Source organism: Emydura macquarii, unplaced genomic scaffold, assembly GCF_026122565.2.
Source record: "Emydura macquarii macquarii isolate MOO-44397 ecotype Brisbane River unplaced genomic scaffold, CSIRO-AGI_Emac_v2 contig_2994, whole genome shotgun sequence".
Lineage (NCBI taxonomy): Eukaryota > Metazoa > Chordata > Testudines > Chelidae > Emydura > Emydura macquarii.
Window position 1 is genome coordinate 4961688 of NW_027133131.1, and position 21038 is coordinate 4982725.

The 21038-nt window shown below is 50.4% G+C and overlaps 1 protein-coding gene across 1 annotated transcript in view; it reads left to right on the forward strand.

The window, feature by feature from the left end:
• Positions 1–12903: 12903 nt before the first annotated feature.
• COL2A1 (collagen type II alpha 1 chain) overlaps positions 12904–21038 on the forward strand; it is a 61295-nt gene continuing 53160 nt past the window's right edge. Inside the window, exons 1-6 of the mRNA XM_067529710.1 lie at positions 12904–12997; positions 15011–15128; positions 18536–18742; positions 20263–20279; positions 20822–20854; positions 20989–21021. Coding sequence (XP_067385811.1) covers positions 15035–15128; positions 18536–18742; positions 20263–20279; positions 20822–20854; positions 20989–21021 — 384 coding nt within the window. The 5' untranslated portion in view covers positions 12904–12997; positions 15011–15034. The remainder of the gene's footprint in view (positions 12998–15010; positions 15129–18535; positions 18743–20262; positions 20280–20821; positions 20855–20988; positions 21022–21038) is intronic.

A 21038-nucleotide genomic window follows, 5' to 3' on the forward strand; every position in this document is an offset into this window, starting at 1 on the left:
AAGCCCACTATGCCAAATTTTGCCCTCTACACTGATGTCAATCAGGAGTAACGCTATTCGACCCAATCCTCACTTGGTGTCTATTGGCCACTGAAGTCAGTGGGCCAGATACCTAGCTAAATCACCATCTCTCCACTGATGTCACTAAGGCAGGTTCCTGGCTGGTGTAAATCAGCCCAGCTTCACTGGCATCAATGGGGCCAGATCCCCAAACTGGTGTAAATCACCGTTGCTCCTTGGGAGTCCAGCGGGCCAGCTCTTCAGCTGCTGTAAATTAGCAAGATCCCCGCTTTGCTGGATTGGTGCAGTCCCTGGACTGTGCCAATTTACATGAGGGGAGGACCTAGCCCAAGAAGTGGAGTCACGGTATCGGGTCCCAACAGAAGTGTTATACAGCCACGTTTTCCAATGTAAAGCATCATCGGGCTGCAGTCAGCAGCACTGGACGCTCAAAGAGTTAATGGACATCTGTGTTCCCTAGAGGGAAGCCTGGGTTGATGTCATTTCTTCCATTGTCACCATGTCAGATTCCAGAGCGGGGGGTGAAACGTTCCTCTTCTCTCTCCCGAAAGAAGCACTTCTGCGTGTCTCACCCAACTGGGGCTCGTTACCTTTCCAGATCTGCCCCTGCCATGGAGGGAAGGTTGACAGTGGCTTGGTTGGATACAAAAAGCTGCTTCTTTCCCCTCCGAGACGATGTTTTTTTCCGGCAGGTTATTTTTACAGCAGACCAAGGCACGCTCCCCTTTTAAAAGATAAATAAATCCGCACAACGGCCTTTTAAAACCATTCCCCCTTCCCAGCCTCCCCCCCTCCCTTCGCTTCCCAGAAGAGAGAGAGCGGCAATGCGTCAGCCAACAAGGGTCATTAGAAAGCCCTGAAATAAGCCAATTGTTTGGACACACAAAGCCTGGCGCTGAAATCTTGGCTGGCCAGGAGCAGCAGCACTGACCGATGCCCTCGTGGAGGCCAGCAAATTTGGGTCTGAAGGCAGGATCATCTCCCTCCCGCCAGACCCATGGTCTCCATGCCAAGTTGCTGGGCAGGTAGGGTCGCCATAGGTGTAGTGATGGAACTGGAAGCTGCTGGTCTCAGTGCAATAAGCAATGGAGCATCGTTGAGGACAGCAAGGGCTGGGGAACTTGGGAGATGCCCAGCCACCTGCTGGGATCTGCTGCTGGATGTTGTAGAGAGGTTGGGCTAGCCCATGTGTGATGGGCAGCAACATCCAGACGGATTTTGTGCCATCCATCAACCCTCTTCTCTTTTGAGAGCCCCCTGTGCTTGGCTGTGGGAAGAGGAGGCGCTGGCTGATAGAGGGCAGCTTGTATGAACACGTGTGTGTGTGTGTGAGAGAGAAGGGACCCGTCTGTAATAATCTGGAGCCAGTTTGGCCACATAAGGGGAGTATGGGGACTGGGTTTCATTAGTAGTCAGGTAGAATGTGAGGGGAGATTGTGTTTCAGGAGGGGAGGAGTGTACACATGGGGGAGAAGAGAGTGAACTATTTAGGTACCCAAAAAATTGGGATTTTTCTTATAAGTGGAAAAAGAGGGACTTGGGCGTTTTTTGGTTGATTTTGTAATCATGTAACTCAAAACTGGCTAAACGCATTCGGCTCAAACTTTCCCTCAAAATGTGACCTATGAACTTGGACCAAGCACGTCAGCTCTCAGCCCAAGGGGAAATCTTTGGTGCAAACAGCAAGCAATGAAAACTAGAGGCTTGTGATTGAAATCTCTTTGCAGCATTAACGATCAAGGAGGTCATTTTTTTTTTTTTGGCAGAACATCAGTCATGGCCCTGCCAAACTTCCCCTGCTTTTCGGTGGATGGCCTAGAAAATGTTTGGTGTTTCAGACTTTCCAGCTAGCCTCTGATTACAGGTGATTGGGCTCAAAGTAATAATAATAATTACTGATCATGATTAAGACCTGGTTGATTGTTTTTTGAGCAAAAATGGCAGTTCAGCAAAAATGAAAATGTTCATTTTGATTGAAATTTTAAAACTGGAAACTAAAAACTGGAAAAAACAAACCAACATTTTATTTCTCATTAAAAAAACTGGAAAAAAAAGTTTTGAAAAAACAAACAGAATCTCAGGTTGTGTTTCTTGTGGTGGTACCTGGCAACGTCCATAATTTAGATGTTCTTTGTCATTTTTCAACTGGTTCTACAACTAATAATGATGTCCACTATTCTACAGGTGGAGTGTTATCTTTAGATCTCAAAGCACTTTACAAAGGAGAGCTGTATCATTATTCCCATTTTACAGATGGGGAAAACTAAAGCACAGAGACGTGCCCAAGGTTACTCAGTAAGCCGGTGCAGAGCCAGGCTTCTTGAGTCCTATATAAGTGTTCCAGCCAGTAGGTTGCAATAGCAATCCACATTTAAATGGAGCCGTCTGCGTTAAAACACTGTACAGACATTAAGTACCTACGCATTTAACATCACATATACACGTTGCTCTGTCTTCATGTTAGAGCACTTGCACTTGGAGCGGAAGGTATGGTGGTATGTGCTGGTCCTAGGGGAGTTCATTTCAGAGCCTCAGACCAGCCCCTGAGGACGCTCTGTCTAGCTTGACCCTTATTTTAGAGAGTTCCCTTATGCCTGAGGAGTTGGGTTGTCAACCACGGTCTTCATCCAGGAGCTTTACTAGACCCTAAATGCCTTATGAGCTAGAACAGTAAAATCTGCAAAGTTTGCACTGGCAGAGGAATTGGCTTTGTATTTCAAGGATTTTAGGTTGTATTTCTTGTGGTGGTATCTGGCAACCCCGCTAATTTAGATGGTCTGTGGTCAGAAGGTGGTGTGGTTTCCTCTCTGTGATGTTGTAGCTACAAGCCGCAAAGACTTTTGTCGCTCATCTCCTTTGTAATCAGGACAGCCCAAGGGTCTGGCAACATTTGCAAGGAATCAGGTTTCAGCAAAATATAACTGATGAGGACAGGGGCCTGTATCCTTAAAGGTATTTAGGTGCCTGATTCCCATCGATTTCAAAGGGAGTTAGGCACCTCTATACCATATGCTTAAAGGTATTTAGGTGCCTGATTCCCATCGATTTCAAAGGGAGTTAGGCACCTCTATACCTTTGAGGATCTGAGCTATGACGTCTTGAGGAAGAACTGGAATGTTAATAGGTTCTTTTAACACCTGATGATGTTATTTATCCAGACCAATGGTTCTTCCCCCACTGAAACTTCAGACTTCCTAAGGGTCAAACCCAGTTTTCACTGGGGCAAATTTCCTCTGAGTGAGAGCTAAGTAAAACTCGGCCCTGCAAATATGAAGTCCCATCTCCTAAGGAATTTCATAGTTGCTTCACGTTCCATTTAATATAAAATCAGTGGGGCCAGATTCCAAGCTGGTGTAAATCAATCACAGCTCTATTGGAGTCAATAGGGCCAGATCCCCCCTGGTATAAATCAGACATAGCTCCACTCTGTGGACTGGTGGATTTGGTTGACTGGGGCAAGAACGTGGTTGATCTGAGCTATTTTCATGCTAGTGCTAACATCCCCTCAGACTTTACTGTGCAATCCTTTAAGACAGGAACTTGACGCACAAGTAGTAAGGGGGATAACTGGCTAATAGGGGACAGAACATGCGCCTGCTCCCAAGACACCTCAAAAGCAAGATCTATGGTGCATGGGGTTGTAGTGCTGCTCAGGTGTGACCCACAGCCCCTCATGGGGACGGGGTGGCCAGGTCAAATCTGAGTGAGTGAGGCAGGACAGGGTGTTTTGTGGGTCCAAGTGGGACAGTTCCAGGACTGTTGGGAGGTCTGAGTTCAGTGGAGTGTCCCCAGCTGAGGATCTGGCCTGGGGACTTTTAATTTTATTCTCTACCATCCTGGGGGTTGGGAGGGGGGTGATAAAAATGCACAGAGAGCACCTTCCACTACCGCATCTGTTCTGTGTGATCACGTCGGGAAATACCTCATTATAAAGCACATCCCTTTTTGATGAAATTTTGCTTTGATGGGGGGAAAAAAGCCAGAAAACCACATTTTGAAAATGTCAAGTCGTCCCCACTCCCATTTTGACACTTTTTTGGGGGGGAAAAGTTTCTATTTTTTGTTTCAGAATTACTTTCTATTTTGAAATTGACATTGTATTTAAAGAGAAATAAACCAGGGTTGAAATCAAAATGAGAGACCCAAACTGACAAATTCAAAACTTTTTGATTTGACCCGAAATGAATTATTTGTTTGGAATTTCGTTAAGTGAAAAATTTCAAAATTTGGAGTTTCCGCTTCAAGGCAGGATGAATTTGTCTTGACATTTTGGGCCGGACAGAAAATCCATTTTTGGACAGGTTTTACTGAAAAGGTAACCCACATCCCCTCTAGGTCACTGGGTCCAGCATCAGCTGTGGGAATCAAAGCTGGTACCTCTGGTTCTAAAAGCATGAGCTAAAAACCTAATTCTATTGGCCAAGGGCTACCACTAGAGGGGGACATTATGCTTTAACCGAGTGGCCGTGGGTTACTAATTCATTCCGCCAGTGACCAAAATGCTTGTGGTGGTTGGGATTTGCCCAGCATGGCCAGCAATGACCCACCAGTCCTTAGCGGCTGTATAGTGAGACACAAAGGTCTCCTGACTAGTGTGGTCAGAAAACTGGGGCGGGGTCTTCCTGTGGAAAACTTCAACTATTTCATTAAAAAATAACCCTTTTTTATTTTATTTTTTTTTAAAAGTAACATTTTTGGCCACAAATTTTCAGTTTTGGGGTTTTTTTCCCCCACAAAAACCTGAAAAATATTGAGGCTCTGTTGCTTTCCTGGAAATTTTCATTTGGTCAAAACCCCAATTTTCCATTGGAAAACATGTTTTGAAGGAAAAATGTTGACCAGCCCTCATGCTGACACGGAGGAATGCCAGCTGTTCAGAAACTATCACGGCTCTTACCTCTGGCCTTCCAAGGACTCCATGATTCCAGCAGAGGATTGAGTGCTTGGGACAAGAGTGTGTCATCTGGGCTGCGTAGCCTCTTCAAGTGACATGTTCCAGTCTCCATAAATGCCCTATTTCAGATTAGATTTTGCTGTCTTTTGTCCCAACGACAGGGGGGAGCTCGTTAACTTGAGCGTCATTCATCAGTGCAGAACTGCTGGAGCCTTTTCTTCAATGAGAGATAAGAACAAGAGACTTAAGAGGGCAGAGTCTGCGCTGAGCCTCTTTGGAGGAGAAACCCACAAGAACTGGGAGGCAGCAGTGACTGAATTCTGGGCTGCTCTGATTTAGAGTCCCTCATAGTTCTTAGCAATGCAAGGAGCACTGCCTTATGGGAAGAGCGCTGGGCTGGGATTCAGGAGACCTGAGTTCTATTCCCAGCTCAGCCCATGGCCTCCTAGACGACCTTGAACAAGTCACTTCCCCACTCTGTGCCTCAGTTTCACCACCTTCAAAATGGGGATAATGCCACTGACCTCCTTTGTAAAGCACCGTGAGATCTGCTGATGACAAAAAGGGTTAAAGACACCTGAAAACAACCCAAAACAAAAAAATCTATTTCAGCCTGCAGACTGACAAATCAATTAGTTGCTCGGCTCGTCATTATTCGTCAGGCCGTTGCTCGGGATCAGAGCCGTGAAGACCCCATGGTGCCACAATAAATCTTGGGATCCCAGAAGCTGGTGGTGGTGGTGGACATCCCTGGTGAATCTTGCTCCTTTCAGTCCAACCAACTAACTCAATTCTTCCCCTGAACTCTGATTTTTTAAAGGACCCAGATGGGAGTGGAAGGGAGAACAACCCGTTCCTCACAATTTTGTCCACCGCTCAGGCCTAATTTTTGACACACCAATTTTGGTCCATTGATTTTTGGTCCCATGTTCCTCACGGCGTACCGAGGGGGGGCCAGGCCCCCGGGTGCTGGCCTGCATGGGGGGCGCCTGGGCCAGCCCTTCACGACCCGCAGGGAGCGGGGGACACTGGAGGGGCCGGTGCCCCCCATCTCCTGTGCATCGTGAAGCGTCGACCTGGCGCCCCCCTGCCCCACAGGCCGGGGGGTGAGGCTACCCCATCCAAGCCAGCGCCCGGCTGCAGGGCTGGTGTGGCAGGTAAGTGCAGAGCGCCAGGCTGGCCCTTCACAACGGGCTATGGGGCAGCTGCTCCCACTCCTGCAACCCCCCCCCCCGCACATCATGAAGGGCCGTCCCCCTCCCCCCAAGCTGGGGGGTGAGGTCGTCCCTGTCTGAACTGGCGCCGGACTCTGGGGCTGGAGCAGGAGAGGCAGGCGCTGGGCGGCGGATAAGTGCAGGGGGGCGGGCAGTGGAGCCAAGTCTGCATTTGTGCCCCCCCCCCGGCCTCACACCCTCCCTCCCCACAGGTACAGACCGCCCCCCCCCGGGACAGCTGGGGGGCGGTGCCAGGATTCCTCCTGCCTTGTGCGGGGGTGGGTCGTGAAATGTGGGGGGGACACAAATACAGGCTTGGCCCCCCAGGCGCCGGAGACCCATGGTATGCCACTGACATGAACCACAGCACAGTCCTGGGTTAAATCAGGAAGGCTTTTTGTTTGGGCTCATTCAGTCTTTTTGTCTTTAACGCTTGCTGACTTTTTTATGCAATGGGCTGAGTTCGCTTTGTTTTACCATGGACATCTTAGTGTACCGACCCCTGCAAAACACAACCTCACCTCGCAGGCTGTGAGTTCTAGTCCAGGCTCTGCTGCCTGTGACCTTCAGCAAGTCGTTTCCCCTCCCGCCCCTTTGCCTGCCTTGTCTAGATCGTTCTCTCTTCCAGGTGGCGACTGGCTCTCGCTTTGTTTCTGAACAAGTGCCTGACGGAATGGGGCCCTGATCCAGTTTGACACCCCCAGTTGCTACTGGCATTCAAATAATAATCTGGGGTTGTCCATGTTATCAGTGTCACGTCTTCAGGCCGGATCCTCTGCAAGGGCGTAAGTGAGTGGAGCTGCATCCATTTAAACAGCTAAGGATCCATGTTTCAGATGGGCACAGAACGCCGAAGGGTAGGTCTACCCTGCAATCACAGGGTGAGATGTAGACATACGCAAGATAGCTTTAATTTAGTGAGCTCAGGTCCCAAAGCAGTGAAATTATGGCACCATGGGTGTTACCAGTCTGCCAGAAACCCTGGGTAATACTTCGCCCAGCTGGCCCATGCTGCTACTGCTATGGTGCCCATTTGAATCTGTGGCTTTTCTATTAAATAAGCCTTTGGTTTATTTTTACCCCAAGCAGGTCTCTGTTGTGCAAACTGTGTGTGCAAAGTGAGCTGACAGCTGGGGGCGGGGGGGCTGGTTTCACACCTTCAAGGGTGACAAACCAAAGGGAACCGGTCTTAGTGTCTGGTAGTTAAGAACTCAGCGTGGACGGATGTGGGAAGTCTTGGGACTGGAAGAGCTGTTGGTGTCACCCTGCACAGAGTAACGAGGCTGGTGGAAGCCAGGGTGAGACCTTGTGCTTGTGGACAGGCTACTGATGTCAGGGAACTGAGCCATAGCTGCACAGCGCAAAGGGCCCCTAGGTTACAGGACAGGCAGTGACAGAACCTTGTGCTGCTCCTGGTGATCTCCAAAACATCAAAGAGCTGCAGTCACTTCCCTTGATTGCAGTCCAGCCATACCCTAAGGGTGTGATGTGCAAAGCTGCTTAGGAGATTTAGGCACCTGATTTCCAGTGCTTTGAAAATCCAACCCTCAGGGTATGTTTAGATTGCAATTGAACACCTGCAGCTGGCCCGGCCCAGCTGATTCAGGCTTGCAGGGCAGTATAGACATCCAGGCATGGGCTTCAGCCCAAGCTCTGGGACCCTCCCACCTCACAGGGTCTTAGAGCCCAGCTCCAGCCCAAACCCAGAAGGCTCCACTGCAATGAAACAGCCCTGCAGGCTGAACCCGAGACAGCTGGCGCGGGCCAGCTGTAGGCATCTAATTGCAGTGTAGACATAGCCCTAGTGTTTTGCTCAAGGTCACCCCAGGAGCCAGGCTTTGAACTGAGGTTTGGGGCGCCCCAGTCCAGTGCTTTAACCATCAGACCACCCTTCCACCGGCGCAACGTGGGCAGCAAAGCAGCCCTGGGCAAGTTATATCTGCTGGCCTGCATCCCTGCTGCAGCCTCGTGTGAAAAAGAGCAACACCTCCCTCCCCCACCTCCACCCCCGATCTCACGGAAAAATGAAGCCGCAGGCCATTTCTAAAGCCCAGGATGCAGGTGTGAGAGTTTGAGGCTGATGATGAAGGGGAGCACTGCAAATCCATTCAGAAACCAGCCTCTCCTAGCAACCCTCCGCTGCTAGTCCCTGTCCCAAAGATCCAGGAGGATCTGGGTATGTCCTAAGGACAGGCTGGAAGGGGCTAAAAATAGCAACCGAAACCACATTGCCTGGTGTGCTATCAAAGGCTGCTGCACTCAGCTGAGAGCCACGGCTATTCTCAGCTTGGGTGGACCTCTGAGCTCTGCGGGCTGGGAGCACATGCGGCCCTGTGAAAACGAATGAAACAGCTCCACTGGTTTATGGATAGGGCAATTTTAGCAACGCTGGGCAAACATGGGCAGTGCGCGCCGCCCGGCATTTTTAATGACAGCTCCTCCCAGGTTATTTTTGGAGCAGGTTCCCGGCAGCAACAACATAGCTTTTGTTTTTTCCCCTGGTCTTTTAGAGATGCAGTATCCTGCCTTGGAGGCTCCTAGCATAGCTGAAATGCTTTGGGCAAAGTCGCAAACTCCTGTCTCCACTGCAATGACTGGAGGGATCTGAATGCAACGCGTCATTTCCATAGGGATCATAGGAATTGCCAGACTGGACCGGAACCATGGTCCACCTAGCTCAGTATTCTGCCTCCAACAGCGTCTGAGAAACCTCTCGGAAAACAGATGTGGGGTAATCTGCCTCCACATTATTATTATTATTTATTTATTAGGAAGGCAATGTGGCCTTGTAGCTAAAGCCCTGGGCTGGGCTTCAGCAGACTTGGGTTCTAGTCCTGGTTGTGCCACTAGCCAGCTGTGTGACCTTGTACAAGTCTCTTTGCAGCTCTGTGCCTCAATTTCCCCATCTGTAAAATGGGGATAATGATACTGCCCTGCTTTGAGATCCATTGATGAAAAGAACAAGGCTTTATTATCTCCGTTACAGTAGTGCATGTTCATGGGCCAGGCCCCCATTGTGCTAGGCACTGTTCAGACACAGACCAGAAAGACCTGCCCCAAAGAACTTACAAATAAAGATCTCCTCCTAACCTCAAATGCAGCATGGCCAAGTCTGGCGATGTTATACTACATTTCATGCTAATTGGGAGAGCTGGGGGATAAAGTCCCAGCTGCTGCATCTATGGCGGTAGGTGAGATGCTCAGCTTTCATTTTTTAAAAACTAGCGCGTTTCTAGCCCTCATGGTTGCAGAGAATAACTTGCAAATGTGAAGTCAGAGCCTCCAACAGGTAGAGAAGCCAACAGGTGAATAAAAAGAATGCAGTTTAAAAAAAGAGAAATCTCATGATTTATAAGCTAACCTTGGGATTTTGGAGGGTCCAACCATGCTTTTTTTAACACTTCGGTTTGGCAAACACTGCTAATGGAGTTCGTCTTAAGCCCTGAAGCATTTCATTAGCATTTACTATTAAAAGACTGGATTTTCTTGCTGGTGCTATAAATGTTCAGTCCCTCTGGGAACCTTGCCTGAGTGACACCTATGGCAATGAGTTCTGCAGTCTAATTATGCATGGTGTCTAAAAGTATTTCACAGGAACATAGGACTCCCCTCCGTCAACTCCCCGCTCCTCAGTGCCTCTGCCCTTTTTGTAGCACCTTGGCGCCCTGGGCATTCATTGATTGCAGAAGGTGAATCACAGATCATGAACTAAGGAAACTGAAGATAGGCTGAACGGGAGCGGCTCCGAGCTGAGTCTGAAAAGCAAAAATCCTGGGTAGTGGCTGTATGTTTTTTCTTCTTTACAACACAATCATTTCATTTCCCCATCTCCGCTCCTTTAAAGTTAGGCCTCTCGTAAATAGTAAAGGACAGGCTAGACCTGCGATGTGCAGAGCTCCTCAGTTGGGAGTGGGCGTTGGGCTGGGAGCCAGGAGACCTGCGCTCTGTTCCTGGCTCTGCCACTGACCAGCTGTGTCACCTTGGGCACCTTCTCTATTTAGATCAGTGGTTCCCAACCTTTTCGTCTCAAGGGCCACAAATATGATTTGTACAACCCTGAAGGGCCACCAGTCTCCGCCAGCAGCCCCACTCCTACCCCACTGCAGCCAGAGGGAAGGAGTTCAGCAAGGAGGATCTCCCATCCCCCTGGCTGCAGCAGGGAAACCATGTATTCCACCTGGGTCCCTAGGCAGCGGCTCCCTTCTGCAGCCAGTGGGAGGGGAGCAGGGGTCCACAGGTTGGGAACCACTGATTTAAATGATAAGATCTTCAGGGCAGGGACTGTTTCTTACTGGGCCTGGCCCAATGGAGGCCATGATCTCCTCTGGGGCCTTAGACAACGCTGTGATATAAATGATAATCATTATCAGGTGGATGAGGAGTCTGGCAGGGTGGTTGATCACTATCAGCTGCTTTGATACCTTGGCACATGACTGGGCTCGTGAGACGGGCAGGGAGCAGGAGCTAAGCTGTGGAATCCTGCAGCCACTGACTGTGTAAACCCACCTCCCCTCCTGTTTATGAGGCTGCTCTCTCCAGCAGGGGCTGATGAGGCTATGGTCCTATGGGAGGATTTTAGTGTGCCTTGATTGCCGGTGAGGATGTGACATTTTTACACAGCTTAGTGGGCTTTGGTATTATGTCAGGGATACTCATAACAGTGGAGTTTTTTCACCCAGCATGCATTGCTTTGGCAAGTTCCCATTTTCATAGCACCCAAAATACCCCTGGCCACCTTTGAAAATCCACCTGTGCTCATTTATCTTGAAATAATTCAGGTCTACATTCCTTAAATCTACCAGTTCTTGCTTGTAGGGAACCTGCTCCTCCCCCCTGCTCCCCACCCCCCCACCCCCCCCCCAAAAAGCAATGCAGATATCTCTGCAGAGATAGGGATGGTGGAAATGCTCTCAAGGCATTACAACACAGGGCTTGGTTCAGAACAACTTTAGAAAAGCATCTCTTTGTCCCTGCTGATGCTGGAGCTGCTGTACACTTCAAGCTCACAATTTGAAGGCTCTGTGTTGGAAGCCAAAGAAATCCAAGCTGCATGTGATTTATCTGATAGCACTGTTGTCAAGCACTAGATGAGTTCAGGGGAAGCCCAATAACCTCTGTTGTGTGTGACTGAACCCCAAATCCGTTTCCTAGTTATGTGCAAAAAAAGATGTTAAGAAAATAAAATTGTTATGGTCATTTTTGGAGGGCATGTATCTTGGGAGTCCCCATGTCAAATGACCCTTAATCTGCCCCCATAAACTCCACCTTAGGTCCTCAAATAGCATAGCACTTTTCAAGCCAATCTGATAATGGATTTGGATTCGAGAGCTCTTTGGAAACTCAGTTTTCATCATAAATTGTTTTAACTTTAACTATGGTGCAGCGAGAACGCATCCCAGAGAAATAGCTCCTCCAATGATCTGTCAGAGCCACCGGAGTAAAAAATTGATCTCTGGATCTTCTGCCTTTGCCCGCTCCCTGTAAAGCACAAACGCACAATTCCTGATCTTTTCACACTCTAGAGGTAAGCAATCCTATAGTAACAGTATTTCTATATTCCCCACACAAAAGACACCTAGAAAAAAAGAGAGAGAACAATAGCTATGGTGCATAACTTCAAGTGAAATGCCCACCTCTCTCTGGTTAACCAAGAGGGACTGTTCTAGGAAAACCTTTGTATAAAGGGAGGGCTGTAGCCTTTGAAATTAAGGAGTGTTCAGAGATGAATCTCCGTGCTGCACACTCAAGCCTGCAGGGTTTCAGTCCTTGCAGTGTGAGTGTGGATAGCTCACCTCGCTGCTGTCTTACAGAGAAACAGAGGGCCTCATTCAACCAGGACTGCCTTTCAGCACCGCTCAGTCCACTCTATCTTTCAACAGAAGTTTATGTGCATATGCAAATGATATACAAATGAACACAGCATATAATCTGCATAAAATATCACCCAGGAAGCTGCCGCGCTGTGTGGCTGGTTCCCCTTTGAGGCGGAAGGGTTGCCCACCGTCCATAAATTTATGGCCAGTCAGTAAAAGAATGTACATTTGTAACACTAAAAACAAGGAGAGTCCTGTAGCACTTTAAAAACTAACACATTTAATTTCTGCAGATTTAATTTGTTAGTCTTTAAAGTGCTACCGGACTCTCCTTGTTTTTGCTGTATACAGACTAACACGGCTACCCCCCTGACATTTTTAACACTGTCCGTAAATCCATAAATAAATGAAAATGTTGGTGAAATGGGGTCAAAATAAAACCTACTGTATTTGGACATGGATTGTCGTGGGTCAGAACCAGTTCCTGTCACAGAACTGCACTGAGCATGGCTGGATCCGTTTCCTGTTGTCTATTATTGCCCAGGCCCAAAGAACCGGACTGATCAAGGAACAGCAGCTAAGTAATTCCCAGTTCTGGGGAGGGAATACCCCTGCCCAGTCCAGGCCTTTGTGACATCACTGCATTTTGGTGATGTCAGGGCAAAGTTTTACCAAATCAGCTTCAGATCCTCACGTCAGTAAAAACTAAAAGGCCAGGCCGGACACCTGCGGAATCCCAGACACTGGGCTCAGTGGCTTTGCTCTGAACACAGCCCTGCGGGCCGGGGAGCGCCCTTTAAATGGGGCAGGATGGAGCGACTCCAGGGCTGGGGCGCCCGGCTCCACCCCGGCCGGGGCTCTGCACCAATGGGCGCTCCGACCCGCAGCTTGCTATTGGCCAGGGGGGGAGCGGTGCAAACCACTCCCCCCGCCTCGCCCCCCCCCCATGTCAGCGTTGGCCCCAGGGTGGCTGCAGCGTGGATGCGATGCCCAGCCGCGTGCTCCGGTGCCTCCCAGGCGGTAGCGGAGACGTCCCAGGACAGCCGCGCGCACACGTACAGCGCCGGGCCCGGGCGGGGGGGGTCTGCAGCCATGTGTGCACGTGGCAGCGGAGGAGCTGCACCAGCAGGGGCGGGGCAGGGAGTGCTGGGGGCTCGCCCTCTCTTGCACATCAGGGAGGTGCTTGGATTAGAGCCCCTCCCGCCCCCATTCAGCAAAGCAGGTGCTTCCCTGGACGCACGTGAGTGGCCCCTGCTGAACCGTTCAGCACGTGCTGAGCTCAGTTGCTGAATCGGGGCCTGAATGCAGCTGACCGGCGGGTCCGGAAGAGCCCAGCGCCTCTCGGTCACCCAGCTCCAGGAACTGCAACCTGGGGAACTCCCCCAGCTGTGCCAGGGGTTGCAAAGCGCAGGGCAGCCCCCTCCTCCGCCCCCCAGCTCTACTAGGGGCTGCAAAACGCTACGCGCCCACCCTCGCTCCCCCAGTTGCCCCACTGGGGCCGCCAAACCCCGGGATTATCGGTTTGGAATCGGCACCATCCGCCCAAGAGAGCGACTGTGGGGAAAGGGGAAAGGCGCCGCATTCTCCGCCTCTCTTACCCCTTCCCTGCCACCCCCAAATCCTCCTGTGGGACCACGGTCCCTGCCCCGCGCCTGTCCCAGCCCTGGATGCTAAACTCCCCGGGGGCTGGAGAGGGAGATGCCCTGACCTGAACTCTGGGGCAGGCGGGGATCTCTCTTTCCTCGCCCCCTCCACATTCCCCAGCCAAGGGGACCAGTGTTTACCGGGCTGGGGACCGGCAGGGGGCAGGATTTCCAAACCCTGCAGTTTGGGTGCCTCCCAGTAGCCAGGGCAACAGGCTCAGCTGGGGAGGGGGGGAGGGGGAAAGGGGATTCCTGGCCCCTGGAGGCTGATGCCAAGGAAAGGGTTTTAACCCGGAATCCCTATTTCCTCCCCCCCCCCCAGCACACACACCCTGCGTTTGCAAATCACCTCCAGAAAGCACGCCGCCCGCGGAGTACCTGACAGGGGAATGGGGGAGCAGAACAGCTGGGGGGGGGGTTTAGCGGGGTCTGGGGACCGAGCTGGGAGAGGGGAGCAGAGGGGCAGGGTTGGAACGGGAGAGGAGAAGATGGGGGTGTGTGGACTGGAAGGGGGAGCAGAGGGGTCGAGCGGAGGGTGTGGGGTGAGCGAGGGAGGAATAGGGGGCCGGGATCTGGGCTGGGAGACAGCGGATCCAAAAGGCCAGGGTGTGAACTCAGTCGCACCGGTGTCACTCCGGAGCCTCTGCCCGGGCGCGAAGCGAGTGACACCGGATTGACGGGCACCGGGGCGGGAGTGCTGGAGAGTGGAACATTCCTCCGACGTCTTCCGCGCTCAGCTGCACCGCACGGGGCCGGGCAGCCTCCGCGGAAACTTCCCCAAACGTCTCCTCTCCCGGCTGCTCGCCCTCCCTGGAGCGGGGCTTCCTGCCGGACCGGGGCGGGAGAGGGGGGGACAGGACGCCCATCTCCGCTACCTCCCCCTCTCCTTTCCCGGGCAGCTCGGCGAAGGGGAGCGCAGCGCGCTGCTTGAGACTTCGTGCTCGGCGCTGCGCTTTGGAGAGGGCAGTGAGCCCCGCTCCGCACCCCATCCCTGCCTGCGCCGTCTGGAGAGGCACCGCTGCACCGGCGCTGGCTGCCCGCCGCGCATCCGTGGGGCGGAGGTGGGGTAGGTAGGGACCCTCCCCTCTCCCGTCCCTAACTTCGTGCCCGTTTTGGCTCCGGGGGCCGCAGTGGAGGGAGGAGGGGTCTCCAGCCCTGGGGACGGGGCTCAGGGCTCAGGTTACAGCGCAGCTGGGGGGCAGGGGAGGACTGAGGTCTGGGCATATACACCGGCTGGTAGAAGGCAGACGGGACATATAACAGCGGTGCCTGGGCCCAGAGCAGGCGGTGCAGAGATTCTGCTGGGGCCGAGGTACCTTGGATTCTCCTGCGGTTCCCAAAAATAAGGGGGGAATCGGCTGCATGAAGGCTCGGTAGTCACTGGGGAAACCAACTTCCTCCTTTTTCTCTGCTCCACACACAAAGGTCCTGCATGTCTGACATTTAGACATGTTCAGCTTTGTGGATTCAAGGACTGTAGTGCTCCTGGCAGCGGCCCACCTCATTTTATTAGCAGTTGTCAGATGTCAGGATGAGGATATCCGTAAGTTGCACCTTTTTCTTCTTTGGTCCCTTTAAAATGTGTCCTGGGAGGGGGTGAAACACAAAAGCTGTGGAAGAGAGAGAGAAAATCGTTGCTTCTGGGGGGAGAAACTGGGTGGTAGGAGCAAGGGCTGTAGATCTGGGAGAAGTGGCTTTAAAAAAAAAGTGTCTTAACACCTGGAAAACTGGCCTGATGTTCTCTCTGCATTTGATCCTGAGCTCAGGGACTTCCATCGCTCCTCTTTAGCTCTGCTTTCTTTCCTGCTCTGCACCTTCTCTGGACTCTAGCCACTGGATGAAGTTCACCGTTGAGCCCTGACAAAATACGATTGGAGGAGAAGCTTGTTCCTATCTTGCTTTAGAAGAGCATTGCCTTCATTAATCCGTGCCTATTATTCCAGCTTCCATCTCCCTCCCTTAGTGGATTTCCACCCTGAAACCTCTGAAAATAGACCCCGGTCGGATCAGAACCCACCAAAGGGAGAACAAAATATCTCTCCGCCTCTTGCGGCGGGGAAAGAGTTAATGCAACAAAGCTGAGTGGGAGAGGGGGCTCACAGGGGGAGCCAGACAAAGAGGACATTCCGAGACAGACAAACCGGAGTCTGAGACTCACAAAGAGAGACCTTTGTGCAGCCTTTCCCAACGCCCCCCCCCCCCCCCCCCCCCCCCCCCACACACACACACACACACACACACACACACACACACTTCTCAGTTGGAGCTGGTGGTAAGGTGCAGAAGAAAGTCCTGGGGAAGTCGATAACTATCAGATTTTTTTGTTTAAAGATCAGAAAGGAAATTTCCCCCCTAGACGAGGCCACCTGGAGGATGAGAAGCATTCCAGACACATTAGGCAGATTGTTCAACTTTCCCTTCACCCTCAACCTGCCCCCCCCCCCCCCCCCCCCCAAATCCGAACCCAAAGAGACAAGCAAGGGGAAAAGTGGGGGAGCTCATTCCCATCTCCCCCTCCCCTCCACATTTTAACATTTTTGCAATTGCTGATCTTTAAATCAGAATGATCATCTTGTGCAATAGCGGCAGGAGTTGACGTTAAAGTTCAGTGCGCAGCCAGCCCTTCCTCCTACCCCAGAAAAACGCCTGCTCTGGCATATTATTCAGCATAGGAGCTGGAAATTGTATTAGGTAGAAAGGATTTTTTTTTCACTTGTTTGGGCAGGTTTCCTATTGCTTGAATTCCATCCCTGTCTCCATATGCTCCAGACCGTAAATCAATTGCAGAGAGAGAGAGAGTGTTTGAAAATGCCTCTTTGCTCTCTTGCTTCTGGGCCATGCTGTCTTTCCCACAACCAGCCTGAGATTCCAGCGAAAAGGAGGTAAAATTCCTTCCATTCAGGCGCAAAGGAGTTGCCAGGCAATCTTCAGTTTGCTTAGTTCCTATCAAAGGGATTGCATCTGCAAGATTTCCCAGTGAGACACCCCCACCCCACCACATACACCCCAGGAGAACTCAGAAGTTGGGGACTGCACTTGAGAACTCTGGCTACTTGTAGCAGAGTGATTCCCTTGCCTTTCCCTATTCCTGGTAAAATGATGCTGATCAGTTAATTAATCCTGTCCTATGTCTGTTGTAGAAGGACGATCTCCCTACAGGAATACTGATTGCACACCAACATTTAGCAAAGTGGTTCCTCTAAGCTACTACTTCCCGTCTTGTCTGTCCTCGCTGGTTTAGACTAAAGTCTGTTTAACACCCTTCATCATGTGTCTGGATTCCTCAGGTGTGCAGCACAAGGAACGGGCACAACCGTGTGTGCCTTGAGCTTTGTTCTTCTCGAAAGCAAAGAGTCGCACCCTCTTTCCCGGGAGAGGAGCTTATTTTCTGCTCTGCTGGCGTTAGCCCTTTTGGGAAGCTCATCTGAAAAAGTTTTCTCCAGGTCATGGAGGAGGGAACTCAATTCCCCATTGTGAGCGTTTGTTTGCATAGGGGAGATTGGCAGGAATAGCTTCCAGATGGAGTTGAAATGCTGCCCTTATTTATTTAAACTGGTTCCTAACAGGGCGACGTGAATCGCGCTCTGTGTGTGCTCGAGAAAAGGCCTATTCAATCATGAGAGGAAGGGTCCCCTGGGCTCCCCGAGGTGCCCCAGCTTCCTGCACAAAGACCCCCACTGTCATCTCAACTGCTGCTGCCATCAGGCCTTCAGACATTCACTTGGATGGGGGGAGAAAAGAAACACATGCCAAAGAGGCACTTACATTTTTTATGGGTCTCCCCCTATCAAGAACCCCTTGTAGTGAGCTGTTATAATTGGGATCAGATTATAATGAACTCTCCTAGTGACAGTTGGATGCTTGTTCATTTTGCATTTTTTGTCCGTCTCCCCCACCCCTGGCTGCAGCCATTTCCCCCACCCACCCCTGGGCTCCTTGGTCCATTCATGGGTTTGTCTTTGATTCAGTTTGTTTCTATTTTATGGTGTTTTGATTAGAAAAACAGCCTTGCCCTGGAGAGAATGAGCCAGGCTATAGCTCTTTGTACATCACAGGTTTTGGTCTGCAGTGTGCATTCCAGAAACAGCCAGGGGGCATTTAAAGGAACCTCTTTGTTGCTTTTCTCTCCACCTTTTTCCCATTTATATTTTTTTCTGGCGAGGTGGTGGGGGGAGAGGTTAACAATGCGGACTAGTGTAACGCTGCCCCTTCTGGCAGCGCCAAGAAAGGGAATCTAGACCTGATTCTCCTTCCCATCTACACTGGTGTAAATCCAGATTAACTCCACTGGAGCCAACAGTGTAGAACTAGTGTGAAAGCCAGTTCAGGCCTGGTGTGCTGGAAAAACCCACAAGCCCCTGTAGGAAAAAGACACGGGGGGGTTCATTAAGGAGGCACAAGAGGGTTGAGCTGTGCATGGCAGAAGTTTGCCGCCCAGATTTGAACATTGCTTGTGGCTGCTCCGAACTCTTACCTGGCTCATGGGCACAGCTTCATCGTCAATTTCGCTCAGCAAACATGACAGCGACGAGAAATGAATAAAGAAAGCGCCTGGTGGGAAGTCTTGAACATTACAGCAGCATCAGTAGCATGAGGGGCCTGGGCCTTCAAGACAGTTCTTCCTCATAGTATCCTCGTAATAAGAGCTATCTCCAGGCCTCTTTGTTTTGCTCTGCTTCTGGAGTGGCCAAGAGATCCATGTCCTATAGTAATCTGTGAGATGTCCAAGGAAGATGGGAGAGCCATCCCACCAGGGAGCTGGGCAGGGAACTGGCTTGGACGCAAGCGGTTATTTCTATACCCTGTTGCAATTAGTATGTGATTGCTATAACCAATGCTGATGGTCGTATGACCCTGTTTCTCTCTCTCCCTTCTGGTTTTCTCTCTTTTGCCTCCCTTCTCCCGCCCCATGTTCCATTTCCCCTAACTCTTCCTTTCCCTTTGGCACAGAGGAGGCAGGCAGCTGTGTGCAGGATGGGCAGAGGTATAGTGATAAGGATGTGTGGAAACCTGAGCCCTGCCGGATCTGTGTCTGTGACACTGGGACTATCCTCTGCGACGAGATAATCTGCGAAGAAATGAGAGACTGTCTCAACCCTGAGATCCCCTTCGGAGAATGTTGCCCTGTCTGCCCAACTGACCAACCTGCTCCCAGCGGTCGTAATTTATTTATTTCCGTTCCATAAATAAATTACTCGAGATGATTGCAAAGATCAGGAGCCCCAACGGATGAGCACCTAGCAAAAGATTGGGGCATCCATGGGATCTTGCTAGGAAAGGCAACTTCTCATTGACCCAGTTGGGTCTGTCTCTTTGCCTAGGGCGCAGAAGGTCTGAAATAACAGTTTGGTCAGATCAAAGATGAGAAGGAAGATAATTAACATAATCGATTAGCATAGCAGCCCCGATTCTAAAGATATCTAAGTAATTACCAAGGCTTCAAGACAACACCAAAGCTGTCTCTGCCCTGACTGTGAATCAAGTCCCTCTGCAAAAGAGAAGCCTTATTTAAATCCACTGCCCACAGATTTGTAAGCCATGACGGCGGAAATGGCACAGTGCTAAATACGTAGTGCATGGGATTTTTTTGGTGTGTATTCTTAGTATTTAACCATTACACAGGGGTCAGCAATTGCAGGATGAGCTGAATAGGAATAGCACTTAGAAACCCTGCAGTGATATAAAAACATGCCTTCTGAGTACTAGCAAAGATCAAAACTTTTCTTCATTTAGTTTTAATACTGCCTTCAAAATGACCTAGTCATGGAGGGTCATGGGTGGTCCTGAGAGTCAAAGGAAAGGCTGGGCCTCCATGAAATCAGAATTCTGTGCCTGGCTTTGTAAAAAACTCACTGTGCAATGTTCAGTTTCTCTAGCTTCAAAATGGGAGTTGGTAATAAAACGCTCCCAGCCTGGGGCACAATTCACTCCCATTTGTTAAGGACTTTGAGATCCTGAGCTGAACCCAATATGCTATTTCAGGTGCAAGTGCCTCTGTTTTGAAGACCTTCTCTGTTCTAGTTCCATTGAAAGCAGACGTTGCCTTTTTTAACCCTTTGCTGACACAGGCTACCTGTCAAATGCCATCCCTGTTCTCCTCTTTAATTAGGAAATGCCTTTGAGCCTGCCAGTGTGAGTGAAGGGTTGAGAGCAAATGTTAACATTTCCCCCTGAAACTCCATCATGTTGATTTGGTACTGTGCTGAATGTAGCTTTTAATGCCTGCCTTTTTTGGTCTTTGGCACGCTGGCTTCAGAAGATTTTCCTTGTTTTGGTTTTTTTTTTTTAACCTATGTGTTTTGGCTGAGTGCATTATCCTTTGGCTTCTTCATAACCACGGGCTTGTCATTTCTGGGAGGGCAAAGTGACTAGCCCGCCCTAGATCTGAAATTTTCGCCACCCCACCATTAGCAATTTGGAAGCCTATCATCCCATGTTGCTTTGCACTACGCCTTGCCTGCATATGCGCAATGCTGGCCAATTTATCACCCCCTCCATAAGAGCAGTGATAGTAATACTCAGGAAGTTGGGTATAGAAGAGAAACCAATGTTACCTCAATCATATCCCTCCCTGGCGTCTTATCCAATGCCTTGTCGTGTGCATCTTTGTGCGCAGAGGTGCTTAAATGATACGTTTCATCGTGATACTGACACTTTCTCTCTCTCATTTCCAACAGGGCAACCTGGCCCCAAGGTGAGATCACTCTTTGTATTATTCATCATGACCAGCCATCACATTTTTCTTTCATTGCCCTGGGCATCAGTCTTTGGCCTTTATTACAGTTCCATGGATATACTGTTCTGGATTCTGTTCTCACCTACACTGTTGTCAATCAGGAGTGAATCCGCTGGAGTCAGTGGCATTTCTCCAATGTCAGGCTGGTGGAAGTGAGAACAGAATCAGACTCCAGGTAGACACACAAGTTGTACCATTTTAACTAGACCGGTCTAGTTAAAACGGAGCAACCCAGCCTTTGTGGATGCAGTTATATGGTGCTTATTCCCATACGGGTAAGGAAGACTTCAATGGGACAATTACTCTTGTGTTTAAAGCACAGAGTGTGCTGAAGTGCTCTGCTCAGTCCTTTGCAGGATTGTGTGGACACACAGCAGGGTGATTACATGCCGTTCTGTGATGGGTCTAGCAGTGGGATAGGCAAGGGGTGGACTGCAGAATCGCATGAATCAACTGTGTGCATAAATCAGGGTTCTAATTCCACGTGCTTTGCATTGCAGGGACAAAAAGGGGAACCTGGTGATATTAAAGATGTAAGTTTTAATCTGCGTTTTCTGCACGTCCTTCATTCATTTATTTCCCATAGTGGCACGTAGGGTGCCATGGGAGACTCCTGTGTAAGCTTCCTTCTCAGCTAAGTTTTCCTATGCTTCTCTCCCCCACCCAGGTTGTAGGACCAAGAGGGCCACCTGGACCACAGGTGAGGAGCTCACTTTC